General features: G+C 41.4%; 1 protein-coding gene across 1 annotated transcript in view; it reads right to left on the bottom strand.

The window, feature by feature from the left end:
* The window catches only part of LOC144511024 (protogenin-like), a gene marked incomplete at its 5' end in the record, with an annotated part of 119,503 nt that overhangs the window by 827 nt on the left and 96,892 nt on the right, over positions 1-21,784 (bottom strand). Inside the window, 8 exons of the mRNA XM_078240999.1 lie at positions 269-379; positions 2,318-2,480; positions 3,046-3,169; positions 4,522-4,713; positions 5,762-5,932; positions 7,098-7,225; positions 11,021-11,207; positions 12,712-12,807. Coding sequence (XP_078097125.1) covers positions 269-379; positions 2,318-2,480; positions 3,046-3,169; positions 4,522-4,713; positions 5,762-5,932; positions 7,098-7,225; positions 11,021-11,207; positions 12,712-12,807 — 1,172 coding nt within the window. The remainder of the gene's footprint in view (positions 1-268; positions 380-2,317; positions 2,481-3,045; positions 3,170-4,521; positions 4,714-5,761; positions 5,933-7,097; positions 7,226-11,020; positions 11,208-12,711; positions 12,808-21,784) is intronic.

The raw sequence follows: 21,784 nt of genomic DNA, 5'->3' as shown, positions 1-21,784 counted from the left end.
CCCATAAAATTGCAAATGCAGGATATTTGCTACACTTGGGGAGTAAATCAGGTCAAGCATCTGATTCTCACAAAGTCACAGGAAAGAGATCGATTCTAATGCAACAGTGGACTATCAGACCAGCAAATCTGAAGCCTCCTTCAGGTAGCAGCCGAAGCTCCAGAAACACACTACACGAGACTCCAGCCACCCTATCAGCATCACCTTCTATTTCTTTGTCTTGTTATTTTTTTAAACATCCCCTACAAGAGTTGGTTCCAAATCTTACCTGCTTCTCTTTGTGTGCCTTCACCGATTTCTTCATTGACCCAAAGAAGGACCATTTCTTTGCCTTTTCGTTCACACAAGCGGAGCTGCTAATGATCAGATCAGATCCACCCTGTTGGGTACAACAGGAAACATTCAGATGGTTTACTTTTTGCTCTATTACTACATATTATTAGTGAATCGAGGTGTTTGAGTTATACACATTGTTCTAGGTTGAAGTCCCAGTAAAGCCCCCCCCGCCCTCAACCCGCCGACCACTTTCAGCCACAATGTTAGAAGAACATGTAATGAGAGCTTTTGTTAGCTTTTAACCATGTTCCCATATTCTGATCAGAGCTTTTCTCTACGTTATTTCTGCCCCGTCCCAATATTTTCATCAGTTTTATCTTGTGTTAACACAAGTACAGAAGCACAAAATGAATAAATGCAAAATATTTCCATATTATCCCATGTTTCTCTCAGTCATTTTTTCTAAAGGTTAGAATTTAAAAGTTGCAATTAATATATTTACTCTCAAGTTGCTTCCCAACTCCCAATTGTTAATGTGACTTTTTTGGGTTTTTATCATGTCCTGCTTGTCACCTCCCCTGCTGACGCGTAACATGCCTCAGTCATCTAATCTGCCCTGCTCATGCCCACTTGCTCCTATTCTGACAGCAAGTGTTAGGGAACATTATAGAAAAGTAAGGTTTGTTAGTGGTATGTCAATGATATTGTCAGGATACAGGTGAAGGGTATTGATTAATTAAATGTTTGGAGGGCATACAAAAAGGGGATAAAGTTTCCTTTAAAGTTTTCCTTTTGTTACAGTGCCCCATTAAGCAGCTGGTAATTTGTTCAGTAGTTTATTGTATTGGTATAAAAAGGGGTTAGCTGGGACACTGGGTTGTGCGTGAGGAGAGCTGCAAAACTGAACAAAGTCAATAATCTCTCTTTATAAAGAAAAACTGTCTTGGTGTTGGCTTCACAATGCGGCTTGGGTTCTGTTCACTGGGTCCTTCTAGCTCCCTCTGATCTGAAACTGGCATTGACTACAAATCAGGAAGTTCCAGGTCCATTTCCCAGCTTACTGATCTGGCCACCATGGTTACACTTCAGTTATTTTGATGAATGTAAATCACAGGCATCCAGAGATCATAAATGGCACCATAGAAATACAATTCTTTATATAAGGGTAATAAGAAAAACAAAGGCTGGGTCCTTTTCATAATAGATATTCTGTAATCACTGCTGGAAAAGTGCATTATGCATAAGGTTGGATGAAGGCAAGAATAATCATGGTCACAACATCTCTGTCACAGCCCAGGGAGGAATTCATGTATTGAAGTGGATGGGAAGGGAGAAATGTGGCAAGAGAAGTTGTATAAAAGGAACAAAGAGGCATATTGGACCACAGAGGGATAAGATAATAAAGGTAAAGTTGCCATAGTCCCAGATACCCGTAGACTGCTTCCCCTTTGATGGGGAGAGCTGGCTGGTAGCGATTTAACCAGAGGATCACCGCAGCTCAGGCAAGGGGAAAGGCTGAGAAGGCGGGGCCTCATGAATAACGTCAGCCAGTACGGCGATTGAACCCGCGCTGTTAACGTTGCTCTGCATCATTAACCAACTGTCCAGCCAACTGAGCTGAACCGAACCCCATGGGTAAGATAGTATATAAAACCGGATTTCCACAATTTCCATTTTCCCTCCTATTCTCCCTCACGTATACATGTTTAGGTGATTTTTAAAATGTATGGCTGGGTAAGCAGTCTATAGTTTGACGCTGAGGTCAACAGTCCATCAACAGCTTCAGCTGACACAGTGTGCATCGTTGTGATACCACAAGGAGTGGATCGCTTAGGGCAGAAATTCAGTAAACGGACGATGGTCCGACTGACGGTCATTGTGGGGAGGTAAAGAAAGAGAATTCCCACAGTTTCAATACTATGGAACACGCAGTGGTGTTGAAACTTCTGAAGGATCACCTCATTTCACTCAAAATAGCACATTACTATAAAAGACATGAGGTAGGTAAAGCAGAAATAAACGTTAATATAAAATTAATCACCTTGGTATCCAAGAAGACATTTTCGGGCATCATTGGCATCAAGGTTTCCACAGTCTCCTGGTCATTTGGACTCTTGGCGATATGGTTGCCATTGACCACTGGTCTTGTCACATGTGCCAACTGTACAATTCCCTGTTGCTCAGCCTTGATAGCAGAGGATTTCCTGGACAAACAGAAGTTCACCAAGATAATTTAGCTTGGTAAACATGCCAGATCCAACAATGGCATCTATTGGCAAGTATTCATGGTGATTTTAATCCCCGATTCAATTGTAAAATGGGTGAATCGAGATAAATACAACCTATTACAGGAAAGAACAATTCCTAAAATAAAGTACCAGTTTGAAGACTCAAGGGGCCAAGGATGTTCAGCAGAAGACCAACATTTTGATTAACAGAAGCTTTTCCTTTACAATTACATTTGCAATAAATTCTAACATAATTCTTAAACCAAGAGAACTGGCAGTGAGTTAAACACAGGATAAAAGCAAATTACTGCGGATGCTGGAATCTGAAACCAGCTTTGACAAAGGGTCATCTGGACTCGAAACGTCAGCTCTTTTCTCTCCTTACAGATGCTGCCAGACCTGCTGAGATTTTCCAGCATTTTCTCTCTTGGTTTCAGATTCCAGCATCCGCAGTAATTTGCTTTTATCTAACACAATTCTTGCCAATTTAACGAGAATATTTTGCATACTGCCCTGAAGAGTTGTACTTTGAAAACAATACCTTGCTTTGCTTCGATAGAGAAGTATAAGGATGCAGATGATGATACAAGTTAGGGCTATGCAAACTCCAACAATAATTCCAGTCATTGACTTTTGGTCCAGGTGGTAAAACACATCCGAGTTAGCTTCAGTAAAAAACAGAGTGATAGCAGGCATTAGAACAATTAAATTAAAAGTGCCTCAAAATGTTTTACGCTGCTGTTGTCTCACAATTCTACTGATTTCAGAGATGAAAACACAATGGGAAAATGTAGATATGAGAATCTCTCATTATACACATTATCATAGAATCCCTATAGTGCAGACAGAGGCCATTCAGCCCATTGAATCTGCACCAACTCTCCAACAGAGCATCTTACTCAGGCTCTATCCCCGTGACCCCACGTATTTACCCAGCTAATCCTTCTAACCTACATGTCTTGGGACACTAAGGAGCAATTTAGTATGACCAGTCAACCTTACCTGCACATCTTTAGACTGTGGGAGGAAACCAGAGCAACCAGAGGAAACCCACACAGACAATGGGAGAACGTGCAAACTCCACAGTCACCCGAGGTCAGAATTGAAGCCGGGTCCCTGGTGCTCTGAGGCAGCCGTGCTAACCACTGTGCCACCATGTTGCCCTTTGTATTACTGACAATATAAATATTATTAGAACTGATCCTGATATGTCACTGAGACGGTTATTGATAAATACAAAGCAATTAAAAATTAAATCTTCATAAAATTTGCCTTTTGCATATGCAAATAGTAAAGGATAATAATTTGCATAAAAGGCTTCTGTTGTCTGTAGCAATGATCCATATAGTGTATCTGGACAGAAATACATTGTTTAAATTTGTGGATAAAGAGGATATGCAGTCAGCCATTTGTAGAAACAAAGAACACCGTAATCATACATCTGAAAGTACTGCCACCAGGTTTTTTCGAGTTTCTACTGACACTATGAGTTTCCTGTCCCGCCTGCCACAGGAATCGTAGAGGGAGGGACACAAACCATGCAAAGGCCCATTGACCTCGGGCGGGAATTTCCGGCCTTGGAATGAACACGGCCGGAAAAAAATCTCGCCGTATATATATATATCAGTCAAGTTCCATTCCGATAACTCCAATATGTTGCTTTATTTCCTGTCCCCTCTGATGTGCAATTACACGATGTGACAGAGCTTTCCAAATCCAATTCTTCGATAAAGACTTCCATAGAGTCAGCATAGAATATTACAACTGAACCTATTACACATCCAAAAGTTCTAACTCAGTCACAATAATTAGGCATAATTGTTCATTGCCAGTGGGATAATTTTAAAACCACCTTCTGTTTTTAAATTGCCCGGTTTAGATTCTTTGTAGACTGTAGGAACAGCATTTCACTGACAAATATGCCCATTGAGCCTACTTTTAGAGAGATCTTGTCAGGAAGGCCTAAGAGATTACATTAGTTACACACTTGCCTAATGGCAGCTGACTGTTTACTGACCTTTGGCATCTCCGTTGCTGAGTGAGTCAACCCACTTAGGCCCCTGGCTAAAGTGTAGAGTTTCCTTAGCAGGGATTGCTAGTTCCACAGCATTTGAAAAGGGCCCTTCTCCAACTTCATTAGATGCAGATATCTGAACAAGGTAGACATTTCCTGAAAGGAGGTTCTCCAGCAAAGCCATAGTAATTGTCCCTAAAAACAAAGATGACATTAATGGATCCATAATTTTTTTTAAATGCACTGGAGGCAGTATCAGTGGATTGCACAACTAGTGATCTATTAGTTTTGCACCTCCATATATCACTCTTATTTTAATTCCAGTTTGGAAAAGTATCAATTCACAGAGTTCTGAATCTAACACTAATGTGCTGCACCATCCAAAGGAAACGTACATAAGCAAAGTCTTCTACTAGCCAACTCAGGAGCACTGTTGGTAGAGACCCAAGTTAGGTTATCTGACTGGGACAGACATGGGTGCAATACCATAGGGTATGGGTTTCTTCATCCAAGTCCACAACATAGATCGAGAACAGTATGGAGTCAGCATCAATCCTGATTGCACTCCACTCCGCACTGCCTCAGGTACTGTTCTAACAAGTCCTCACTATCTTCTTTCATTCAACCAGTTTGATATCCATTCCCAAGTTTTAGCTTGGAATAGGACAGGGGACACAAGTTAAAATTAGTAAAAGGAAAAATTAGGGCTAAGAAGTTTTTCCTTTGCACAAATAGTGACAACAGATCCATCGACAAGACCATGAGACATAGAAGGAGGTGGTGGTCATTTGGCCCATCAAGTCTGTCCTGCCATTCAACGAGATCATGACTGATCCGATAGGATAACCATCAACTCCACTTTCCTGCCTTACCCCCATTACCCTTGATTTCCTTATTGATTAAAAATCTGTCTATCTCAGCCTTCAACGTACACCTAGAAAGGTACTATAGTCCCAACAATAAGGGAACTGTGGGCCCTTACTGAATGGATGAACCAGATTGGATCTAAATGCCTTCATCATCCATAATTATCTTATGATGGTAATTCTCCACAAAATGTAGGTGGTGAGGGAGACAACTTCCTCACCACTTAAAACCATATTAACTGTTAGTTATTACACAATTCTCATTCAGGTAAGCCCTGATAATAAATGCAATTTAAATGTAATTTGATTATTTGGTAGTTGCCAGAGTTCGATTTACATTAGGTTAAAGCAATTCATGTGTTCTGAGTGAAACTCACCTTCCCTATGAAGCACTTGCCATTCGCCTGCAATCCAGGCCTTTCTGGAAGCATAAAGGATGGTGTATTGAGTGATGACTCTGTTGGTTCCTTCTGGGGGCTTCCAAGAAATTAGAGCAGTTCCTTCTTCAATTAAAGTGACTTTTACACTTGAAGGTGGATTGACTGGAGCTGTGATAAAAACAGTTAATGAAGGGATCTTCAAAAATACCCATATCACAGGACTTGTATGTCTAACTTAAGAAATTCCAAAAAAATGATCACAATACAGATCAGCATATTATACAAGAATTAAGACGTTTAATTGATTGATTTATTATTGTCACACGTACTGGGATACAGTGAAAAGTATTGTTTCTTTGGTGTTATACAGACAAAACATACCATTCAGAGTACATAGGGGAGGAAGACAGGGAAGGCAGAACATAGTGTTGCAGTTAGCCATGCAGTTAGAACATAGTGTTGCAGTTAGTATGAAGAGAAAGCTCAGCTGAATATGTGATAGGACCATTCAAAAGTCTGATGGCAGCAAGGAAGAAGCAGGGAACAGTTGTGTGTTTGCGTGTCCCAGATAAGGTTGCCAAACTGCTCTGAATTTGGGTATATTTTGTGCAACTGGCCCATGTCATCATTAGCCCAAACTAATTTTGTGCCGGTACTTATAGTCAGGATATTATCTTAGTTTGAACTGTATTTAACCAGAGCCCTTTAAGATGAAAGGGCCAGTGTCTAACCCACTTTCACACCCAGCTCAAGGACTGATGCTATTTGGTATTACTTAAAATACAGACAGCATAATGCAGCTTTTTATATAATCCTGATATGCATTGCTAACCGTTCATTACAGCAATGCACTAACTAACCAACCTTATCACTTCCATTCTGACATCAAATGCAGTAAGAAAGATTTATTAAAAGGTTGTTTCTACAGAACATTGATGACATTTGATATTACAATAAATGAAGCTGGAATGTTCACAGTGGAACATGGTGTACGGATTGATGAGCAGATACCAGGTTGAACAGTTTGACGCAACTTAAAACATCTTCAATAGATTTCATGAGCTGTGAAGATTGGCTGGCAAATTATTTTTTGTTGGATGGGGTTATATTGTTGGTAAGTTTGCTGATAACTTGACAATGCTATTTTTCAGAAAATGTTCAGGTAATTTATCATTGCTGTAGGAGATCTACTGCTTTACTCATTTCTCAAAACATTCCCCATTGCACTATGTATAACCAAGAGCAGCATAAAGCAAGGTAGCGATTCGTCTTTAGGTAATGTGCCATTGAGTTATTTAAAGTTTAAGATTAGGGAGTTTGACACTGTTCCTACCTTCTGGCAATGTAAGCTGATAAACCACAGGGCTCCAGGGGCTGGAGAGCTGGTCTGCATGAAGACGCACAGCAAACTCATACTTGGTGAAAGGTTGTAAACCATGAACAAGCATGTGTGTTTCAGACCTATTTAAATGAAAATAAAATGGAGTTATTAATACACTAGAATTCAGAAAGGCCGATTATTCGACTTGATTTTTGAGGATAGTTATAAATGCCAAGCAATCTGTAATATAATTAAACTTCTTAAAAACAGCTTAATAAGTGCCTGAATTCAGTGTAAAAGTGAAGAATTTTTGAAATCTTTAACAAACTGCAGATAAATATCTTTATTATTCATTCAACAATTCAATAGGAGCCAAAATATTCAGGGTTCCAGAGGGCAGTGTCTTAGGCCAACCACCTTCAGCTGCTTCCTTCCATCATAAGGACAGAAGTGGGGACGTTCACTGATGATTGCACAATCTTCTGCACCTTTCGCTATTCCTCAGATACTGAAGTAGCCCATGTCCAAATACAGCAAGACCTGCACAAGTTCAGGCTTGAGCTGATAAGTGGCAAGTGACATTCATGCCACTCAAGTGCCAGGTAATGACCATCTCCAACAAGAGAGAATTTAACCATCTCCCCTTTACTTTCAATAGCATTACCATCACTGAACCCTTCACTATCTGCAAATATTCACCCTCTCCACCACTGATGCACAGTGGCAGCAGTGTGTGCCATCTACAAGACGCACTACAGGAACTCACCAAGACTCCTTAGACATCACCTTCCAAACCAACCACCATCTGGAAGGACAAAGGCAGCAGAGAATAGGAATGCTACCACCTGGAAGTTCTCCTCCAAGTCACTCACCATCCTGACTTGGAAATATATTGACATTCCTGACGTATGTTAATGATCTAGATCTTGGTGTGCAGGGATCAATTTCAAAATTTGCAGATGACACAAAACTTGGGAAGTATTGTAAATTGTGAAGAGGACAGTATAGAACTTTAAAAGGTCACAGACAGGCGGATGAAAAGACACAGACAGGCGGATGAAAGGACACAGACAGGTGGGTGGATCGGACAGATAAGTAGCATATAAAATTCATTGTGGTTAAGTGTGAGGTGATGAATTTTGGTAGGAAGAACATGGAGAGACAATATAAACTAAGGGGTAAAATTCTAACGGGATGCAGAAGCAGAAGGGCTTGGGTGTACATGTGCATTAGTCAGTAAAGGAGAGAGCAGTTAATAAAACATTATATGCTGGGCTCTATTAATAGGGACATGGAGAACAAGAGCAAGGAGGTTATCTTGACTTGTACAAGACACTAGTTAGACTCCAGCTGGAGTATTGTACACAATTCTGGTTGCCACACCATATGAAGGATGTGATTACATTAGAAAGAGTAAAAAAGTTTACAAGAATGGTTCCAAGGATGATAAAACTTCCATTATAAGGATAGATTGGGGAGATTGAGACCTCTCCTTGGAGAGAAGGTGGCTAAAAGGACATTTGATAGAGATTGCAAAATCATGACCAGATCGGGAGAAACTGGTCCCGCTCGTAAAAAGCTCAAGAACAAGTGGGCGCATATTTAAAGGTGATTTGCAAAAGAATCAAATGTGATGTGATTTTAAAAAAAACTATTTCACATAGCAAGTGATTCAAGTCTGAAATGCACTGCTTGGAAGTGTGGTGGAGAAAAGTTCAATTGAGACATTTGTGAGGATGTTAGATAATTAATTGAATAGAAACAATGTGCAGGGGTATGGGGGGAAAAAGGCTGGACAACGGCACCATGTCATAATGTTCATTTGGAGAGCAGGTACAAAATCAAATGGCCTCCTTCTGCACTGCAACAATGATGAGATTCTGTGATTCTCAAGGCAATGAGGGGTGGGCAATGAATGCTGGTCTCGCCAGCAATGCCCACGTCCCACAAATGAATAGAAAAGGGCATTATTCATTCAAGTGACATTGAAAATTTGTTGCTGAGTTAAGGTGAAATTGGATCGGTGATCTGCATATTAAAAACAGGATTTAAGTGTTAAGCTTGGAAGCTAAATTCTATCAAAAGGAAGGAAATATGAAGCAGTTTGGAGAAGTGTAATTCTATACATGGATCAGGAAAATATTTATCTCAAGTGATTGGCATGCGTGAGGCACAAAGCGTGTAACAAAGGATTAAGATAACCTATGACAAACTATTTTATTTCACTCTGGAAGAAAGGTTGACAGAATGAAACTCTGCAAAAGGAAAAGGATTCTTTCTTGATTGTATACAGCAATATTGATTGTAGCTATTTTTTACATTTAACTTGCAACTGAAAATTTCATACTAAATGCTAACCATTATCAGTCTTCCTTTGACTGCTCCTGCACCTGCCAAGACCCACGATTCCAACCCAAAAGCTAAGTGACAAAGCCTGAAACGGATTGTGGCTTGTGTTAAAAGCATATTATTTTTAGAAATAACCTCCTTTGAAGCACCAAAAAACTTGACAATTTGATCTTTATTTTTTCATGCATGTCAAACTGAAATACAGTGCTTCAGAAAGCAAAATAAAGCTTTTAGACCTCATAAGCACCCTTTCTAATTGGCCGGAGATGAGAGTTTGACGAGTTAAAATTATTTTTTTGTTTTCATGTATCCTTTTGACAATGTCTAAATAAACTTTCAGGATCTGAACCATGCGCAAGGCAAAATTTTAAGGCATTTTGTTCTTGTGGCATTGGCTATATTGTAACAATGCCACAGCCATATGAAAAGTCACCTAACCACTCCTCTCCCCCCCCTCCACAGTGCAGTAAGAATAAAAGGCACGAGAGAGGGGGAAAAGGCAAAGCTGAACTGCTCCGTATTAAAAAAAGTCACAAAAATCACAATGCTTAAAATGTGAGATAACAATAGGTTTTGGATGGTTAAACAACATAGAAACATACCTTAAAGAAAATTGCAAGTGCAAGTTAATGGTGATGGCCTAAACAAGTACTTAGTTAAAAGCCTCATTCACTCTGGCTCAAGCTTTCATACTTTTATAGTGTAAACAACTATCTGGTGTCAGGCCAGAGGGACACAATAATCTCCTTCAAATTGCTAGACAACAAAGGATAGCAGTATGGGGACTAGAATTTTCCCTATCTGGCATTCTTGTTTAGAGTGTGATTAGATTGGAGATTGATACTGAACAGCACCCACCTAGAATCACCCTGGACAGGCAGGCACAGACAAACGCAAGGCATCACAAGTGAACACAATTGCAAAGGCTGAAGCTGTTCATTGAAAAGAAATAACGTACGCTATACCCCAATGAGACACATTAGTGTAAATCTTAAAACGGCTTTCCCCAAATAGTTTCATCTGGACTCCAAGCATCTTGTTAATATTCAGCAGAGTTCCGAACTTCTGAATTTACAAGACGACTTGAGAAGCCTGAATTGAATACAATGCTTCGATAAAATAAATAGTATTCGGGACAAGAGCAATACAATTTCTTTGAGTCAGTCACATCAACAAAGCTCAGATGTACCTGTGCAAGAACACAGTAACACACTGCTATAAAAGTAAAATATTGTAGATGATGGAAATCCAAAACAAAACAGAAAAGTGACATAAATACTCAGCAGGTCAGTCAGCAACTGTGGAGAGAAAGTTAACATTTTAGATCAATGACGTCTCAGCAGAACCGAGTTCTGAAGTAAATCCATCGATCAGGATCATCGATCTGAAGTATTAACTATTTATCTTCTCCCCAGAAGCTGCCAGATCTGCTGAGAATTTCCAACAGAATTTTGTGTTTTTAAACAATGTACACTCGAAGATTGTGCAATTCCATTGCACAATTAATAACCCCCAAACCACAGACTGTTGCAAAATCGGCTGTGTCACCTTGCAATATAGATTCACAAAGAGAGATGTTTACTTACGTCTGAAGGTACATGACAAGGGAGGCATTCTGCAGCCCCACAGGATTACAGCGGACAGTATAGTTGATCATTACTGCTGCAGTGAAGACTGGTTTCCCCCATTGTAAGGAGATGGAAGACGAACTGTTGGCCTTTGCGTACAAGTGATGAGGTGGAGGTGGAGGAGGAACCATGCGATCGCGAACAGCTATCAAATTTAAAAAATAGTTTATCATCTGTTTTGGGCTCCAAAAGCACATTTAAATACTTGCGGTCTTTCATTAAATCAGAAATATGGTTCGAGTTTGCATCTGAAGCCCCCACTTGGAGCCGGGAAAAATGCGTGTTTTTCACAAGTATTTATCAACTTGAGAAAAGAATAACTATTTCAATGGAGAACAGCTGCAAGCTCGGGGGACAAGATGTTATCAAACCCCTGAGAAATGGGCAACATAAATTCAGCAAGATCGATCTTCAAAGCATGCATGTTGGTGATTTGAATTGGAACCACGTATGCACCTTGATTAAAATAGGCAGTTTTCCAAACCTATTGAACAATAAGGACGTGTTATCAAGTTCTGGAGCAAAACCAGCGTATTTAACACAGCTGTAGAGTGATTAAAAAATTAAACAAATTTAGGAAAATTCTGAGGATCCCTACAGTGAAGGAGGCCATTCGGCCCATCAAACCTGCACCGACCACAATCCCACCCAGGCCCTATTCCTGTAACTCCACATATTTACCCTGCTAATCCCCTGACACTAGGGTCAATTTGGCATGGCCAATCCACCTAACCTGCACATCTTTGGACTGTGGGAGGAAACCGGAGCACCCGGAGGAAACCCACACAAAGAAGGGGAAAATGTGCAAACTCCACACAGACAGTGACCCAAGGCCGGAATTGAGCCTGGGTCCCTGATGCTATGATGCAGCAGTCCTAACCACTGTGCCGCCCCCCATGGGCATATTAAGATGTTGCCAACTTACGCAACAGTAAAAACACTAAATTGAGAGAATGAAATGGTTCACACTCAGGCAAAAATAGTTTCCAATTTACTAAATCCGCACTTGCTGTTTGGATTTGGAATGTTGCGACATTCAGCAGCTTAAGAATGGGAATTCAAGGCTGGGGTTTTCCGCCCCACCCCCTGGGGTGAGTTTGCCCATATTGGAGATGGTTCACCATTGCCTGCCGAAGGGACCTTCAAGTCAATGGCAATTTGCATGGCTCACCCATCCTGTCACGGGGAACCTGCCGCATTGGGGATGGGGGTCGACTTTGTTGGAAGTGGAAGATTGACCTCTGGTGGGAAAGGCCAGAAAATCCCACCTCAGATCCATTTATCTCCACAGACAAACAATGTTATTTACTGCAGTTTTTTTTGCACAGCGAAAATTAAAATCTTTAAAACAGGTTCCTATAAATCTGAAGTGATTGATGGGAGCTGGTGATTGTGAAGTAACTGACTGGCTACTTTAGGCCTGACAGGATGTCCTTGTTTACATTTAGCATTAATAACAAGAACTCTCACTTAACATTTAGCCATCGGAATTGATGATTTGGGGAATGGAGGTGGGGGCATTCTAGCAAGGTTCCGTTACAATAAAATGCTTTTCCGGTTCAAAGATGACTGGATTTTTCTGGAGATCACTCCTTCAATGTTTGATACTCTGTACAATTTTAAAATGGAGTGAAAAATAAGCCACTTACACACGCATCCTGGGGTGCTTACGGTCTGGTCTGCCTGGTAGCCTTCACCCATATAATTGTAAGCCAGCAAACGGATATGATACTTTCTTCGAGGATCTAAAGTTTGAAAAACATAGTCACTCTAAGGCTGGTGCACATCCCCTTTTTTGCTCACTATATATATCTGCATTGTCTCACAGCTCCTTGCTTAGAAGCTCTGTTGCCACAGATTAATGACTGTCGCTCAGCACCATCTAGCCTGCAGAATAATTTTTAGTAATTCATAAATTAATCTGGAAAGTATGAAGCAGTGTGTTAAAAAGTTAAGCAAGTATAATTTATAGCATTTGTAATAATCTAAACATGGACAATAACAGGGGAAAAACATCAAAAACATAAAGATTAATTGATTTTGAAGTTCAGTAATGTCCTTCCACATTTAATGTGCTTGTTTTAAGCATTTTAAGAGTCAAACACTCCTTTTTTCTCAACTATTTTATTAGTGTCACAAGTAGACTTATATTAGCCCTGCAATGAAGTTGCTGTGAAAATCCCCTAGTCGCCACACTCTGGCGCCTGTTCAGGTACATTGGGTGGCACAGTTGCAGAGTGGTTAGCACTGCTGCCTCAGTGCCAGCGACCTGGGTTAGATTCCTGGCTTAGGTCACTGTCTGTGCGGAGTTTGCACATTCTCCCAGTGTCTGCGTGGGTTTCCTCCGGGTGCTCCGGTTTCCTCCCACAGTCCAAAGACATGCTGGTTAGGTGTATTGGCCATGCTAAATTTTCCTTCAGTGTACCCGAACAGGCGTCGGAGTGTGGCGACTAGGGGATTTACACAGTAACTTCATTGTAATGTTAATGTAAGCCTACTTGCGACTAATATATGAAAAAAACTTTACATTGAGGGAGAATTTAGTATGGCCAACCCATGTCTTTCGGACTGTGGGAAGAAACCGGAACACCTGGAGGAAACCCACAGACATGGAGAGAACATGCTGACTCCGCACAGACAGTGACCGAAGCCAGGAATTGATTCTGGGTCCCTGGAGCTGTGAGGCAGCAGTGCTAACCACTGCGCCACCGTACCACCCAATGAGATTTCATGCTGAATAAATCAGAATATTGTTGTATCATAGTATGCAGATGATGCTAGTTTCCCTTCTCCAAAACATTTGAAAAAACTAGCTATTCACTAAACACCTGGAAAACTCACATCCTCAAAATGTGACAAGGCGGTCAAAAAGCAGCTTCCTCTCCTAAGCCAACTTGCCCAATATCATGGCGCTTGTTATTCTCGCCAGGAAGGACATGCCATTTGTATACCTGACACCAGATTCTCACAGCAACTGCTCTACGAAGGGACTAAAGGAGGAAATTAGGAGAGCCCGAAGGGGTCACGAGAAGGCCTTGGCAAGTAGAATTAAGGAAAACCCTAAGACGTTCTATAAATATGTGAAGAGTAAAAGGATGAGACGTGAAGGAATAGGGCCTATAAAAGGTGAAGGCGGGAAAATCTGTACGGAACCAGTAGAAATGGCAGAGGTGCTTAATGAGTATTTTGCCTCGGTTTTCACAGAGGAGAAGGACATGGGTGGATGTACTGTGGGCTTGCGGTGGACTGAAAAGATTGAGTATGTGGACTTTAACAAAGAGGTTGTGCTGGAATCTTTGAATGGCATCAAGATAGATAAGTCGCCGGGTCCGGATGGGATGTACCCCAGGTTACTGTGGGAGGCGAGGGAAGAGATTGCAGAGCCTCTGGCGATGATCTTTGCGTCGTCGATGGAGACGGGAGAGGTGCCGGAGGATTGCGGATGTGGTTCCTATTTTCAAGAAGGGGAATAGGGATAGCCCAGGAAATTACCGACCGGTGAGTCTAACCTCAGTGGTTGGTAAGCTGATGGAGAAGATCCTGAGGGACAGGATTTATGAGCATTTAGAGAGGTTTAGTATGCTCAAGAATACTCAGCATGGCTTTGTCAAAGGCAGATCGTGCCTTACGAACCTGGTGGAGTCCTTCGAAAATGTGACTAAACACATTGACGAAGGGAAAGCGGTAGATGTGGTTTATATGGATTTTAGCAAGGTGTTCGATAAGGTCCCCCATGCAAGGCTTCTCGAAAAAGTGAGAGGGCATGGGATCCAAGGGGCTGCTGCCCTGTGGATCCAGAACTGGCTTGCCCAAAGGAGGCAGAGAGTGTGCATAGATGGGTCTTTTTCTAATTGGAGGTCGGTCACCAGTGGTGTGCCCCAGGGATCTGTTCTGGGACCCTTGCTGTTTGTCATTTTCATAAATGACCTGGATGAGGAAGTGGAGGGACGGGTTGGTAAGTTTGCCGACGACACGAAGGTTGGTGGGGTTCTGGATAGTCTGGAGGGATGTCAGAAGTTACAGAGGGACATGGATAGGATGCAAGACTGAGCAGAGAAGTGGCAGATGGACTTCAACCCAGATAAATGCGTAGTGGTCCATTTTGGCAGGTCAAATGGGATGAAGGAGTACAATATAAAGGGAAAGACTCTTAGTACGGTAGAGGATCAGAAGGACCTTGGGGTCCGGGTCCACAGGACTCTAAAATCGGCCCCGCAGGTGGAGGAGGTGGTTAAGAAGGCGTATGGTGTGCTGGCCTTTATCAATCAAGGGATTGAGTTTAGGAGTCCGGGGATAATGATGCAGCTATACAAGACCCTCGTCAGACCCCACTTGGAGTACTGTGCTCAGTTCTGGTCGCCTCATTACAGGAAGGATGTGGAAAAGATTGAAAGGGTGCAGAGGAGATTTACAAGGATGTTGCCTGAATTGAGTGGCATGCCTTATGAGGATAGGCTGAGGGAGCTCGGTCTTTTCTCCTTGGAGAGACGTAGGATGAGAGGAGACCTAATAGAGGTATATAAGATGTTGAGGGGCAAAGATCGGGTGGACTCTCAGAGGCTTTTTCCCAGGGTGGAAATGGCTGCTACGAGAGGACACAGGTTTAAGGTGCTGGGGGGTAGGTATAGGGGAAATGTTAGGGGTAAGTTTTTCACACAGAGGGTGGTGGGCGAGTGGAATCGGCTGCCGTCAGTGGTGGTGGAGGCAACCTCAATAGGATCTAAGAGACTCCTGGATGAGTACATGGGACTTAATAGGATGAAGGGTTATAGGTAAGCCTAAAAGGTAGGGATATGTTCGGCACAACTTGTGGGGCTGTAGGGCCTGTTTTGTGCTGTAGTTTTCTATGTTTCTATGACTCTTGTTGTGGCGGGAGAGTCCCAAGAGGACAGCAAAGACTCTTAAAGATGTTCTCAAAGCATCCCTAAAGAGGTCAAAGATCCCCACCGTACACCCTGGCTTACAACAGGTCAAAATGGTGAAGACTCATTTGGCAAGGCACCAAACATAATCAAGGGGCTTTGTTGGGAATGTGCAACGGTGAAGTTGAAGTGTCGGAGGGACCACAGACCTCAAAAAAAAACCCCATCTACCCAACCCTTCAAGCTCTACCTGACTCCTATGATACAGAGTCGTGTCGAAAGGGCTAGAATACAAAAGCAGGATGTACTTCTGAGGCTGTATAAGGCTCTGGTCAGACCCCATTTGGAGTATTGTGAGCAGTTTTGGGCCCCATCTTCTAAGGAAGGATGTGCTAGCCTTGGAAAAGGTCCAGAGGAGGTTCACAAAAATGATCCCTGGAATGAAGAGCTTGCCGTATGAGGAACGGTTGAGGACTCTGGGTCTGTACTCGGAGTTTAGAAGGATGAGGGGGGAATCTTATTGAAACTTACAGGATACTGCGAGGTCTGGATAGAGTGGACGTGGAGAGGATGTTTCCACCAGTGGAAAAATTAGAACCAGAGGACTCAGGCTAAGGGGACAACCCTTTAAAACAGAGATGAGGAGGAATTTCTTCAGCCAGAGAGTGGTGAATCTGTGGAACTCTTTGCCGCAGAAGTCTGTGGAGACCAGGTCATTGAGTGTCTTCAAGACAGAGATAGATAGGTTCTTGATTGATAAGGGGATCAGGGGTTATAGGGAAAAGGCAGGACAATGGGGATGAGAAAAATATCAGCCATGATTGAATGGCAAAGCAGATTCAATGGGCAGAGTGGCCTAATTCTGCTATGCCTTATGGTCTATGAGTCTGCAGATCATGCATGGATTGGACCGATCAGCCATCAAACCAGAAAGGAAGCAAGTCATCCTCGATCCTGGAGACTGCCTGAAGGAGGAGAATATTGAATCCCAAATAGTTATGACCAATATCTCTTGCCCATTCTGCCTTTGGGTTTTCTCTCCAGGTCGAGAGTCTCAAAACCAACAGCCTCAGAATCAAGTCAATGACAGATTTTGGATCTTGCTGTTTTTTATGGGAAGAAATTTCACAGTACCTGCAGTGTAATTAGATAAAGATTAGCAGCAGCCAAGTCTAAGAGTACGGTAGCCACACTGAAGCTGGATAGCGCTTTGGTATGGTCACAATTTTAAAAACTGTGCTCATTAGCTCACTAGAACACTAGAGAAACACTCAGCATGGAAGCTGAACACAGAAGTGCATCTCCCCGAACCTTTCCAAGTTGGGTTGAGTGGGGTCAAGGATCGCTCTAAGCACTCTTGAGCGTGGGAAGCAACGGGTGCGTGAAGCGGATAACTACTTTGTACACCACCGCAGTGATGCAGCAACTACAACACCCCCCTCCACCCCAACAAGGTTTCCCACTCATTTAACAGCACTTATAATTCTTGCGTAGCTCACTTAAAAAAAAATGTTCATTTTTCAAACACCGTTGATTTCCAGATAACTGGTTTTGAGATACTGTATCTGTACTAAATGGTGCCAGAGTTAGAATTCAATTTGCCCATTCCTTTATGCTTTCTGATCTTTAAAAATTTTTTAAAGGTAGAATTCCATCGCAAATCCGTATTCTTAAACCCAGAGTAGCAGCATCCTTTTGGAATGTTTCAAATGAACACAGGAATGTATAAAATCCAATGCACGGATGTTACAATCCATCTGGCCAGTCCCCAAGTTCAAAACTATTCCATACACAATTTTGGAGAATCAACAATTATCTCAGCCTATTATCCGTTCATTGGTTTTTCCCAGCACTATTCCCACCATCTCCCAATCAGTCTCCTCTATAGTTAGATCTCTCTCTATGCTGCAGTGTAGAGTTTTGTGATGTTATTGTTCAATTTATCCACTCAATAAGATCTCGCCTGAGCTCTCTTCCCTCCAAGTCAGAGTGTTTCCAATTTCAAGTGTCCAACACACAAGCCAATTTAGTTACGTTTTCAGCAAACTTGTAGTGCAATGGCTAGAATTCTACACAGAGAGATACTGGACCAGTGCTTTGTGTAAGATCATTCTCCACCTTCGTACTCCATCTTACTGGTTAAATGCCTTAAGATCGTCTATTTTCTTTAATATTTGCCACAATGTTTCGAAGAGATTCAGTGAGTGGATTAGAAGCACACAAGCTCACTTTCTTATGCGGTGTTCTGTTGACTTACTCAATTTAGTTTATTCCCTTTTCTCAGTTTCAATATTGTGCATTCACATTTACAGTATATTAAAACAGTCCGACCGACGACTACCTAATTTTCCTGAAATTCATTCATATTCACTACACTATTTATTACACACAACAGTAGCAACTTGCTTTCAACAAATGCGATCTTGAGATAGTGGCTCATCCTGAATAAGCATCTTATTCATAGGTGCGAATTTAGTGAGATTGCTTTATTCTGCTGAGCAGTACATCAAAATATTTCAACTTAAAAAGTTTGTGCATAAGCACCGTGTTCATACAACACAAGTTATTTGTATATAATAAGCATTCTAATCACAAGTCACATTGCCAGTTTAAGCTGCCAGGCATCAGAGAGTGTTCAGTGACTCCTCTATCACTGCTGATTTAGAAACAGAGAATTGATAGCAACCAAGGTGTAATTTTGGACCCCTGTCTGTTAATCCCTGGAAAAAACATTATTGGGCATATCTGCAAATAACTCCTTTTTAAACAACAATACACTTTTCAAGGGGGTCGCCTGCGCTCTGAAGAAAATTAGCTTGAATATTTTAAAAAGTCAAACTCTTCTGCTGGCAGCAAACAATCACTTTAAATAAATTAGGGAATTGTCATTAGCATCTGCATACTTGACTGTTTCTCTCGGTATCAAAATAAAAACATTGCTCGAAATGAAATTTAAAAAAAACTAGAAGCACAGGGTAACTAGCTCATGGATCTTCCAACAAAACAACTTATCTACAGGGGACCCCTGCTGACTTGTTGAATGCCGGAGGATGGCCCCACTAACCATTTATCATACTGTCAAATGGCTTAAAATGTCTGCTGCCCTCCCGAGTGGTCATCCAGAACCGGTCACTGTTCCATTAAATGGAGACAAGTGAAGGTCTAATGTCAACACAGAATTGCCCTTCCTCAGAGAGAGAGATACTGCTCACAGCAATAGTTTACACAATGCATCTTAACACACGAGGCCTCTCTTTGTAAACGCACCAATCCATCACTCTGCGGCTCTATAAAGTTTAAGATTTTCTTATCCAAGACTGCAAGGCAGTGATATTTAACATTCTGATCACCTTTACATGCTATATTTGGGGCCATTTGTACAAACTGAAGCCAATGCAACATCCAGTTTGAGTACAACTTTATCTTAATAAAATTCAAAATGGGAAAGGAATCAGTTTATTAACAAGCTGCAATACAACGAGCAATTATCATTTAAAGCTATCTGAACAAAGCAGAAACACATGGTCCCCGCAAAGAAGCTTCAAGGCTGCTTAATTCATTCAAATTAATTTAATTAGCAACTCTCATGGATTTTAAATACAGCTGTCCTACAAGCCAAAAATAGTTTATAAATCCCAATTTGCCGACAACAAATAAAGATTTCCTCTCCTTCTGCCCCCCTCCCCCCAACCTAATTTTATCCCATTTTCCTCTCAAGTCAGTGACTCTCGCTGGGGCACAGCTCCATCAGTGTCAGCAGCCTTCTGGCACCTCAGCAAAGTGAGACGCGAAAATAAATGTCAATAGGGTACTTGATCATAAGCATATCCATGCTAGAGCACTTTCCAGCAGAGGTCACTAGATAGCAATCAGGAGCACGAACCCAACTGATATTTCCCCTCCTTAGCCAGAGGCACCAAGGATAATTGTAGCACCCCCACTACCAAGATAAGCCAACCAGAGCACACAGTCTTGTATGGGTCAGTAACACAACACGAGCCACTGAGTGAGAAAGCAGTGTTTTAATTTCTTTAAGCGTCTATTAATTTTACTGAACCATTTAGCACAGTCGTAACGAATGGCAGGATTAACTGGCTAACAATGCCAAAGCTAATGCTGAAACTTTTCAGGTCATCCCAACATCTTTTCTCTGCAAAAGGTCCTCAATTAAAATTTTTAAAAATTTATAGGGTGGTCATTATTAAGACAACTCCACAGGGTAAGAGTATACAGGATTCATTCCGGGCATTCAATAATCTAGCCAATCTAGTCGAGGAAAAATGAACTGCGCTGCTGATCCACAGTGTCTGAAAGCAGACAACCTTCCTATCTCTCTTGACATATGGGCTCAAAAGGACTTAATGGGGCAAATGTTGGGAAAACCCGAGGCGGCATGACTGTGTAAACTCACCTCACTGAAAAGATTACATAATCATATTGACAAATTACGCACTACAAGGCAAAGCACCCCTACTTAGCAAAGCTAAGCTTTTAGCTGCTTAGCTTTTAAGTAAAATAATGTATGACTGAAAAATAATTATTGGCACGCGAAGTGGATGACAAGTATATTATAGCACATTTAAATTGTTGTTGAAATAATGGACAAACATAAGATTGCCAAACCTGCAATATACTGCTGAGTGTCACAGTCAGTAGAGCAGTGAATAGAACAGAATTTTTTCATATTGGTTCTGATTCAAGTCATCAAGAAAAAGTTTTTTCTTTTTAAGGTTTTCTGAGCACAATTTTTAGCGAAAACACCCTACAAAAATCAGCTGAAGTAAATGTGTGAAAATGGTTGATTTTTCTCCTCTAACTTGGGACGTGCAGAGCTCCCATTACACAGCAATACGTCTGCTGTTGCTGCTAATGGATCATCTAAAACAAAAGTGCAGCCTTTGCTGTTTTAATGGTTTCTGGTAACCAGATAACCTACAAGAGGGCTTAGATGCAAAACACTTGTAGTGGGTTCAAATAATCCCCATAAAAACCTGAGAGCCACCACTTATCAGGAGATCTACTAGAGACCATTATTTATTATACACTATCTTTGTTAAAAGTTCAAACAGTGGAAATCTTTACCTTAAGATAACACACTGTCTTAAGTAAAGGACTACGGAGTTAATGCTGCACCATCATTGACTCCACCATTACGGAGATGACCTTTCTGTTAAATCCTGCTGGAGATGATCCGTTGTCTCCTTGTTGCTTTTACTTTAAAGCCCCAGACTACAAACTTTAAAGGAACTAAAATTTCTCACAACAGTTCCAAATGATCTAACATACAGTTGCATAATGAGAAATATTGTAAGTAGCCAGTGGAACCTGTATTGAGTTTCTAAACTAAAGGCACATTAAAAACAAGCCAAACGACATTGGAGAACACACACACACTGAAGAAATTATTTATTTCTCAGGGAACACAAGTTTTTATGACCACTTAATTAATCGCTAATAATTTTCTGTTCACACTGTATTGTGCAGTGGTGGCACCATTTTATTGATATTTTGGGACTCAGTACATGGTGCAAGACTGAATGTGTTTCTCCAGCTCAAAGTTTCCTGTGCAAAGAAAACTGAGCTACGGGGAAAGGACAAGACAGCAGCCTGTGAAAAACGCAGCTCATACGAATGGAACAGATGGTCAGAAAATAAAGAAAAAGGCACACCAAGGCACAAAAGTATTGAAGATACAGGAGTTTTGAGGATCACAGGATGACAACAGTAAGTAAAACTCACTGCAATCAGTGAAGTTATAAAGGAGGAATGAGAAATCGCGGGTGGGCAGCTTCAAGATTTCAAGCGAAAGGTGCAGTGCAATGGGCTTATTATTGGTCTCAAACGATTAAACTGTTCTGTG

This window comes from Mustelus asterias, chromosome 24 (assembly GCF_964213995.1).
Source record: "Mustelus asterias chromosome 24, sMusAst1.hap1.1, whole genome shotgun sequence".
In the NCBI taxonomy this organism is placed as follows: Eukaryota; Metazoa; Chordata; class Chondrichthyes; order Carcharhiniformes; family Triakidae; genus Mustelus; species Mustelus asterias.
The sequence above is the reverse complement of the archived record's forward strand: the minus strand, read 5'-3'. Positions and strand labels throughout refer to the sequence as shown.